At 33.8% G+C, this 9728-nt stretch overlaps 1 protein-coding gene across 1 annotated transcript in view; it reads right to left on the bottom strand.

Annotated features, from left to right (window-relative positions):
• Nucleotides 1–437: 437 nt before the first annotated feature.
• The window catches only part of LOC145260494 (putative RNA/DNA demethylase ALKBH6), a 32035-nt gene continuing 22744 nt past the window's right edge, over nt 438–9728 (bottom strand). Inside the window, exons 5-6 of the mRNA XM_080118604.1 lie at nt 5984–6097; nt 438–1048 (exon numbers count right to left, since the gene is read on the bottom strand). Of these exons, the coding sequence (XP_079974730.1) occupies nt 788–1048; nt 5984–6097 (375 nt within the window). The 3' untranslated portion in view covers nt 438–787. The remainder of the gene's footprint in view (nt 1049–5983; nt 6098–9728) is intronic.

Genomic DNA, 9728 nt, shown 5'->3' with positions numbered 1-9728 from the left:
ATTCTTAACTATCAACTACCAATGTCTGGGGTTAAATTCAACACACTGCTGTCAAAGCTTGCTACTCCAAAATCCAAATAAGATCAGTGTCTGAAAAATAACATATTTTTTATTCAAACTAGCAGCATCTCATTTGAATATCCTTCGCAAGAATTCACATTAGTATTCAAGACTTGAGCATAAAATTAACTGAGTATCACAATGTTTTTTTTATCATTCAGTAGCTAGACCGTATAGGACACACAGACGTAAATGCGTTTTTGAGGCAAGTAATTCTTGCACTCATTAGAAATTTCTTTACCCCCACCCTTCTGATCTCATGACGCAGGCTTGATCCTAATCTTCACTCTTGTCTGCCGTTTGAATTTCATTAAACACTGCGTCAGAATCACTGCAGATTCGATTTTAAATAGACCAAACGCTCACTATCCTCAAAATAGCTTTCGTCACTTTTTCTTTATTTTTGTTTTTCATATATGCAAAATTCTGGACAAGAACTAAAACATGTTTCATGTTTAAAAGGGATGGTGCATTTCAGCAGAATTCGATACAGTGTAATGATAAATCAGTTCTTTTCAGATGTTAGTATAATTTTGGTGGAGAGGCTGAATTTGGTCCAATAACTTCAAGCAAATAATTTTCATAAAATTTTTGGACAAAATATTCATCTTTGATGCTATCGAATGATTTTGTTGATGATTAAGCAGCAAATGGTTGTCTCTTGGTTTTCAGGATCTTCCATCTGAGCAACAGGACATTTTTTTTATTTTATGTTTTCTTTTTCATTTCATTTAAAAAATATTTTGGATTTCAAAACTTTTGGTACATGTCGTATTGTCAGTGACACTCTTGTAGTCCGTTGTAGCACATCCCCTAATTTCACGTTGGGACAGAGATCCAAATTCGCAACTAGATCTGTGATCGTGTCTTCCTTTCGCTCTGCAATTCCGTGGAGATAGTTTTTGTACATGGACTCCTTTACCAGAATTAAACTGCGAGGTTCGAGTAGAATGCTAATGAAATGCCGACTTTCAAAGGAATGGTCCAACTATAAGAGAAAGAAAGAAAGAAAATATTACTTATACATAATTACTGATAGTTTTGTTTTAAGATTATATTATGAATAAGAAAAATCTTAACAAAAATCCCATTTCAATTTTTAATGCAAAAAAAGATCAATAAATAATTTAGTTAGTCTATTTCTAAAAAGTTAGGTATGCTTATAGGTTTGTATATTTGTGTATTCAGGATTTACTCCTAACTACTTAATTATGCATTTTGGAACACAACTGCTAGGCATAAGGGGTCATAATGTGGGTTATATTTAATTTTGTAAAAAGGAGGAGAGCAAATAAGGGTGAAAGCCCTTTATGGTTGGTTGGTTGTTTTTGTTTTACGGCATATCAACCTTTTTCAGGTTATTTAATGCCGAATCTAGTTATTTTGAGGAACGATTTTTAATGGAGTATATATATTTTTTTTAAAGTCAGATTCTATTTAACCCATAGTTGGGACCCTAACAGGTACTACCACTCCGGGTCAGAGTGGACCTGGGAGCAATGGCAATTAAAAGGTGGCTCCACACTCCCCAAGGCCCGCAAGGTGGGGCTTCACCATCGGATATAGTTTTAGGTCATATCCAGGACCGGAAGCCCTTTATGAAAACTGAGATACTTTTGATTTTTGTGAAATAAGGGGTATATTTCTGTGAATAAAGGGGGTTACCGTATATACTTGTGTATAAGTCAATCTTGTGTATAAGTCGATGTGCATTTTAAGACCAAAAATTATGTCATTTTAGGTATTAACTGTGTGTAAGTCGACTGTAGATTCTAGACAAGTTAAAAGGCCCATCACATGACTTTTTCTTGCACAGATAATTTCCTTTTTGGTGTCTTTTTTGTAAGACATATTATAAATTGTTTCTCAGCATCTGCAAGTGATAATCTGTGCATTTATGCAAGTGTGGGTTATTCAATTTTCATATATAGAACCAACCTGCTGCACACTTACATGCAACGGACACAAATGTTGCTAATCAGACATTCTGATCAATGACATGCTGTAGATTCCAGGTACAGTTATTGTTTTTAGACATGATTTATGTCACGTACCATAATAACGTAAATGCATACATTGCACGAGCCGTAATATGCCGTAATAATGTGAATGCATTATATATAAATAATTATTGCTATGATTATTTTTTTAATATCTTCAGACACTAGTGTTTTATTCTTTCAGGAATCATCAGTGCAAGGAGTTATGATTACAGCCAGTCAGAAGATTCAAACCCGGCCATGAAGCCATTCCCAAGTCCATCAGCAAGGAACAAACCACACAGCCAACGTTACCCGCAAGAAATACAGTTGAAATTTACATTTATATAAAGCATAAACGTCTAAATGGCCAGAGTGATCTTATGATTAAACCATCATGATCTGCACATTGTGTTTAAGGGAGGTGGTGTTTGATCAACACTGTTAGGGAACCATGATTTAATATACTGTTTTGTTTTTAAATCCCCCGAAACTGTGTTTCATGGTAAACAACTGATGATCCTGAAATATAATTAGGACTATTGTGAATTTGTGAAAGAAAATTGATTCAGTGATTGCAGGAAATTAATTGACTTAATGGCAAAATAATTTTCCAATGAAAGACTAAAAAATTTATTTTATATATTTATAGTTTTAAAGGTTAAAAAACTTCCAAGACTATCTATCTATCTATCTCTCTCTATATATATAATCTTTTAAATAATTTTTAATAAAAAACAATAACTGAATTAACTTAATATTTAAGTGATAAAAGTGTACATAAATGCCAAACTACAGACAATGTAGTTGTGGGTGTGATCCTTGTCAAAGTCAAACCATGCTGATGACTACTATTTAGTAAGAATCGTGCATCCATGGATAACTTTTATGTACCTAAAGAATTATTAAAAACATATATAAATAAAAATGCATTCCATCAAAAGGGGTGACTTAATGCAGGCATTTGCATGCAAAGGAGCAAAACTCTATATCTTCTTAGGAAAGTGAATTTGAATATAACAGTGGTGTTCTCACACTATTCCTATCATCTATATATATATATATATATATATAAAAGACAAAACGGCTGTGCGTGTTTTTGCTATGTTTCAGAACTTTTTATATACTCCCTAGATTATAATATCTACAATTTGCGAACACACATCATATCTACATTTATTTACATTGACTTTTATAAAATTCACACTATTCCTTCCTCTTGCATGTTTGTTCGGCTTTTTTGTATAAAAGCAAAACTAAACCGAAAGCAAAGGCAGCTTCCTGGCCTTTCGTGTCGGGACGTCCAGAAAGCTATCAGCTCTGATCAATCTGGAGGAAAACCCTCATATCAGACAATTGCTATTCATTTGGACATTCCCTTTTTGTGGGGAACTGTTTTCCCCTAACATTGTGGGGAAACAAATAAATGAAATGATGGAAAGCTGAACTGGCCTCCAGCCAAAGTTCATTTTGCAAGTCAACTTTTTGATTGACATCGCTAAATTTCAACGCTTTTCACTTCCTATGGCCTTGTAGCATAGCGGTAAGATCTCACGTTTTCTTTCACTTTCTTTTCTGCCTTTTCCTACTAACATTTTTTTTTCTTTTACACCTCCAAACACCCGGCCAACGCTGGGTATCTCTGCTAGTTAATAAGAAAAAAACGATAACAGAATTAACTTATCTATATCTATTATAAACCTTAACCCAGAGTGGCTTTCAGGCCTTGATAAGTGGTGACTTCCATGTAAAAAAAGAAAGAAAAATATATATATATATATGTTACATGATAAGGGCTGTCCCCTGTTCATGTAAGTATAAAAATAGAGAGATTAGTTAAAATGAAAATAAGAGAAAGCAGAAATCGAACCCTGGACATAAGTTTTAAAGAACAATAGGTTTAAATGGAATGTCCAGTAAATTGTTAATTCGGATAAAATAATTAATAAATAAACTATTCAATTGTTAAAAGAATGTGGATAATAAAATATGGGTTAAATAAATTAGATATGTAGGTTGAATTCCTTTGTGGAAACAACACAAGAAAAAATAGGTCATTGGGAAATCAATGTCGGAAACGTGCAAAGTCGCGCATGTTGAAACACGTGAATTTTGCTCAAGTGGCCGGGATGCATGGATTTCTCAATATAGTAAGCGAGAGTTAGTTGGTCGGAGAGACAGTCAGGGGAGACAGTCAGGGGAGACGGTCAGTGAGAAAACTCAGAGACAGGCGGACGTCTGAAGCGAGACGTCACTTCAGAAACTAAAATGTGAAACTTTGAATTCTTAATGAGGAAATCACGACCGGTCGTAAAGAAATAAATTCATCATGTGTTTTGTGATAAAGCTCATCTTTGTGTTTGTGATTTCTACAAAAAGGTAAATTGTATTGTTATTATATGTCTGTGTTATAATATGTCATTACAACAACATCTCTCTCTCTAAGATACAACATCATATGTAATAAGACAAGAACTCTCACTAAGACTCATATCTTTACTAATAAGAACTCACGTAACATACGCGCACAAGTGGTATCGTCTAATACTAATATAATATATACAATATAACATATATATATATATATATATATATATATATACACATTAAAATGTTGAGATACATAAAATTATAACATATTTATATCAGTTCCCCAAATTCAAACCCATTAAATATTTAGTGTGTGATTGTTGATAAGCAGTAATTCGATTGTGTAAGAAAAAAAAAATTATCAGCATTCCTTCTCACTAATGACTCAATAATGTAAACCATAATTCTCAATGTCTGTACTTTCTCTCAGCTGTCAAAAACTCAACACGTGTTCTCTCGAATTCATCTTTCTTATAGCCACTATTCCCCCTCATATGCAAATTAATGCCATATGTATATAAATGATCCATCTACAGACTTTTTCTTTTCTTTATCCTCCCCTAATCCCATCACCTGACAGGCTAGACAAAGGTGCTGCCAATTGTGTGAATCATATGTTCCAGTTCCACTACCTTCAACACAGATTGGAAAAAAAAAATGCATGACAACATATAAAACAGAAAGAGACATTAAACAGAATATGATAATGATATAGCTACTCAAACTCTACCCCCAACCGTTCTGAGTATCACACAGAGTGGGGGCCTCAATTCCGGGTCTTTTGAGAGTGTAGAGTTATCTCTTAGTTATCACTAGGGCTGTGACAACAGCATATTTTTTTTTCATTGTTTTGACTCTTGAGTATATATCTGTTAATATCTTATATGTTTTTATATAGACTGATGTGGTTCTCCGTTGATTGACTGTGTCGGATATATACTTGAGAGTCAAAAGAATGAAAAGAATATTCTGTCGTTACAGCCCTAGTTATCACATATTCCCAGGTCCACTTTGATCCGGAGGCATGATAGTACCTGTGTGACAAGACAATGGTCACGGAAGCAAGCATCCAAGGGTGGCATGTGCATATTGTAAGAAGTCACCAACATTTGAACTTTAAACTTGACCAATAGGAAACGAAAATGTAACATATGTGAATTAAGACACGGTCGAATTTGATCATATAAAAAGCCAGTATTTCTTTCATTGGCAAGAACATTCTTTTTATTGACTCGGAGTCGTTTGAATGTATGGTTAATTTGCATGTCAGTGGGAAGAAAGAGATACGGATTTTCTACAAACATCAAAACAGGAAAAGAAAAAGGATTGTGATTTTTGCATTTACTGAGAACATTACAAACTGAAAAAACCCTTTCTTTTTTTTTTTTGCATGGACATTTAACGGTGTTCAGCAGTTCAAAGGCAAACTCCTAACTTCAACAGTTCAACCTGCCAAGGGCGAATGTATAGATTAAATAGAAACTATTGCTTATGATGATGAGGACAATAGTCCAAAATGTACAAATAATAATCTTCATTTTTTAAAAATTAAAAAGAAAAGGTTTGCTACTCACTTGTGTTTCATTATCTTCAACGTTGTCTAAATGATAGTAAAAATCCAATAAAGTGTGCGATCCAAGACTGATCGTTGCAACAGTTGGATAAAACAATGGTCCATCTTCATGGGGCTGAAAAGAAAGTTTTAACAAGTTTTTGTTACTGTTAAATATCCAGACGTTTTGCATCGAAACATCATTTGATAACAAAATGCAAGATACAACAAGTTACCAAAAGATGGAATAATTGTTTGATGTACAAAAAAGGTCATTTGAATAGAAACAACCCATCTGAATGGGGAGAAACAATATAAAAAAGGTTACCATGCTGTATTCATCTTGAGATAAATACAGCATGTAGCAAGAAAATTGGGAGAGTTTATTGATTTCATGAACTATCTGAGTTGTTCAAGGAAAAGGTTTTTCTATTGTTTTTAAAGAGAGCATCTGATAAATAAATGACTGAAAATGTAGCAAAGACATAATTTTGTCGACTTTTTAGTCACAAATGAAACAATATTGTAATGTATACCTTGTGAAATAAAATAAATTACCAACAGAAAGAACTTGATCTTTGGAATTTTTTGCAAACTATCTATACAGTGATGATCATATTTATTGGCACGGTAAAATAAAAGTTAAATTTTGTCTAATAAATTCTAAAAAAGGGATTAAATTAAAGAAAATAACAAAGTATATTATGTATTTTTAACTGGCTTTCCGATGCAGCAATCAGATTTTAGAAAAAATAAATAACAAAGGAACAACAAACATAATTGCAAAAAACCCTTGTTCAAAATTATTGGCACGGCTTTGTTTTTCTTTTAGTATCAGTATAATATCAATCAATTTCCGGTTTACGTGCTTTCTGAACTTTTTTATAGCCATATTATGCTTGTTTAACGCTAATTCAGTGAATAATTTTTTTCAGATAATTTTTAGATAGCGATTTATTTAAACTATTATAAGTGACTAAATTATAATTTTCAATCGCCATGGTTAAAACTAAGGAACACAGCGAAGACGTCAGGAAGCTTGTTGTAGCATGCCATACCAATGGGGAGGGCTATGATAAGATTTCAAAGAAGCTAAACCTTCCCAAATCCACTGTTAGAGCCATAATAAACAAGTTCAAATCGCAAGGCCACGTTATGAGTTTAGAGGGTAGAGGGAGAAAAAGGATTCTTTCCCCAAGAGATGAACGGAAAATTGTTCGACAAGTAAAACAAAACCCAAGGATCTCTGTTGGGGAGATTGTTGATGAACAGAGCACCTCTGGAGTGAATGTATCTCGACATACAGTTGGTAGAGTTTTGAAGAGAGCTGGTTTAAAAGCATGTCGTCCGAGAAAGACTCCCTTATTGAAGCCTATGCACCTGAAAGCAAGGCTAGCCTTTGCAAAACGTCATATTGATAAAGATGTTGCATTCTGGAAACGTGTTCTATGGACTGACGAAACGAAAATAGAGTTATTTGGCCATAATAAAGTGTCTTATATTTACAGAAAATCTGGCGAAGCTTTCCTGCCTAAGAACACCATACCCACAGTGAAGCACGGTGGAGGCAGTTTGATGTTTTGGGGATCCTTTGCTGCCTCTGGACCAGGGCGACTTGTTAAGGTCACAGGTAGCATAAAAAAGGAAGATTATGTTAAAATATTGGATGAAAACCTGAAAGACTCTGCTAAAGAGCTCTCACTTGGTCGTCGTTGGTGGTTCATGCAAGATAATGACCCAAAGCATTCGGCTAAACTGACTAAGAAATGGCTTGAGGACAATCATATTAATGTTTTGGAGTGGCCATCACAAAGCCCAGACCTTAATCCAATTGAAAATTTATGGAGAACATTAAAATTGAGGGTAATGCAAAGGAAGCCTAAGAATCTTATTCAATTGGAGGATTATTGTCAGGAAGAGTGGGCTAAAATTACTACTGAAGAGTGCAACAACTTGGTTGTAAACTATGAAAAGCGACTGAGGAAGGTAATCAAGGCCAAAGGCTATACAATTGATTATTAAATAAATCGTGCCAATAATTTTGAACAAGGGTTTTTTGCAATTATGTTTGTTGTTCCTTTGTTATTTATTTTTTCTAAAATCCGATTGCTGCATTGGAAAGGCCAGTTAAAAATACATAATATACTTTGTTATTTTCTTTAATTTAATCCCTTTTTTAGAATTTATTAGACAAAATTTAACTTTTATTTTACCGTGCCAATAAATATGATCATCACTGTATATTTATAAAAGTGAAAATGTGTGTGTGTGTGTGTGTGTGTGTGTGTGTGTGTGTGTACATTTCCCTACCAAATAACTCTGTCAATTTTAGGTCTAGAGACTTGAGATTTGACATCAGGAGTATTGAGATTTGTGAAAATCTTTTTAATTCATTTTCAGCCAAAGATTTGGCTGTCAATGGGTCAAAGTTCAACAATTTGATCTTTGAAAACTCTATCAAACTCCTCCACCAATTAGGGGTCTAAACACTTGAAATTTTAGATGTAGGTTACTTGGACATGGATTAAATTTTTTAATTGGATTTGAGCCCAAAAATATAAATTTGAAGGGGTCAAATTTCAAAAGATTTGGCTTTTGCAGTGTCTAGCAAATTACTCAGCCAATTTTGGGTCTAAACATTTGAAATTTATACATAACGGGTATTCAGACATGCGGTAAGCATTCTACTCAGTTTTGAGGCAAAAATTTGGCTGCTAAAACGTCATAGTTGAAAGAGTTGACCTTTGCAGATTCTACCCAATTCCTCTGCCAATTTTGGGTCTAAAGACTTGAAATTTTAGATATAGGTAACTTGGACATGGGTAAAACTTTGTACTTTGATTTGAGACCAAAATAATAAATGTAAAAGGGTCAAATTTGGAGTCAAAGTTTTAAAAAATGACCTCTACGATCTCTACGAAATTACTCAGACAAATTTTGGTCTAAACATTTGAAATCTTACCTAAAATGTATTCACACGTAGGGCAAGTTATGAACAGTACATAGGGCCCAAGCAAAGCCAGGCTGAACTGTTATTATATCTATATATCTAGAAAAGTGAAATTGTCTGCGTGTGTGTACATTTCCCTACCAAATTACTCTGTCAATTTTCAGTCCATAGACTCGAGATTTAACATAAGGGTATGGAGATTCGGAAAAATCTTTTTAATCCGTTTTTGGCCAAAAATTTGGCTGTCAAGGCGGCAAAGTTCAACGATTTGACTTTTGAAAACGCTACCAAACTCCTCCATCAATTTTGGGTCTAAACACATGAAATTTTAGATGTAGGTTACTTGGACATGCATTAAACTTTTTAACTTGATTTGAGCCAAAAAAAATAAATGTTAAGGGATCAAAATTGGGTCAAAGTTTAAAAAATTTGACCTCTGTGGTCTCTACCAAATTACTAAGCCAATTTCTGGTCTAAACATTTGAAATTTTACATAAAGTGTATTCAGACTTAGGGCAAGCTTTTAAATTGGATTTTGACCAAAAATTTGGCTGCCAAGGAGTCAAAGTTAAAAAATTTTACCTTTGCGATCTCTAGATAACTATTCAGCCAATTATGGGCCTAAACATTTGAAATTTTACATATAGAGTATTCAGATATGCAGCAAGTATTTTAATCAGTTTTAGGGCGAAAATTGGGCTGCTAAAAGGTCAAAGTTGAAAGAATTGATCTTTGCAAACTCTACCAAACTCCTCCACCAATTTTGCGTTTAAACACTTGAAATTTTAGATGTTGGTTACCCGGACATGAGTCAAAC

This window comes from Euprymna scolopes, chromosome 36 (genome assembly GCF_053919585.1).
Source record: "Euprymna scolopes isolate OS-2025 chromosome 36, ASM5391958v1, whole genome shotgun sequence".
Classification (NCBI taxonomy): domain Eukaryota; kingdom Metazoa; phylum Mollusca; class Cephalopoda; order Sepiida; family Sepiolidae; genus Euprymna; species Euprymna scolopes.
This window is presented reverse-complemented; position numbering and strand designations above follow the sequence as displayed.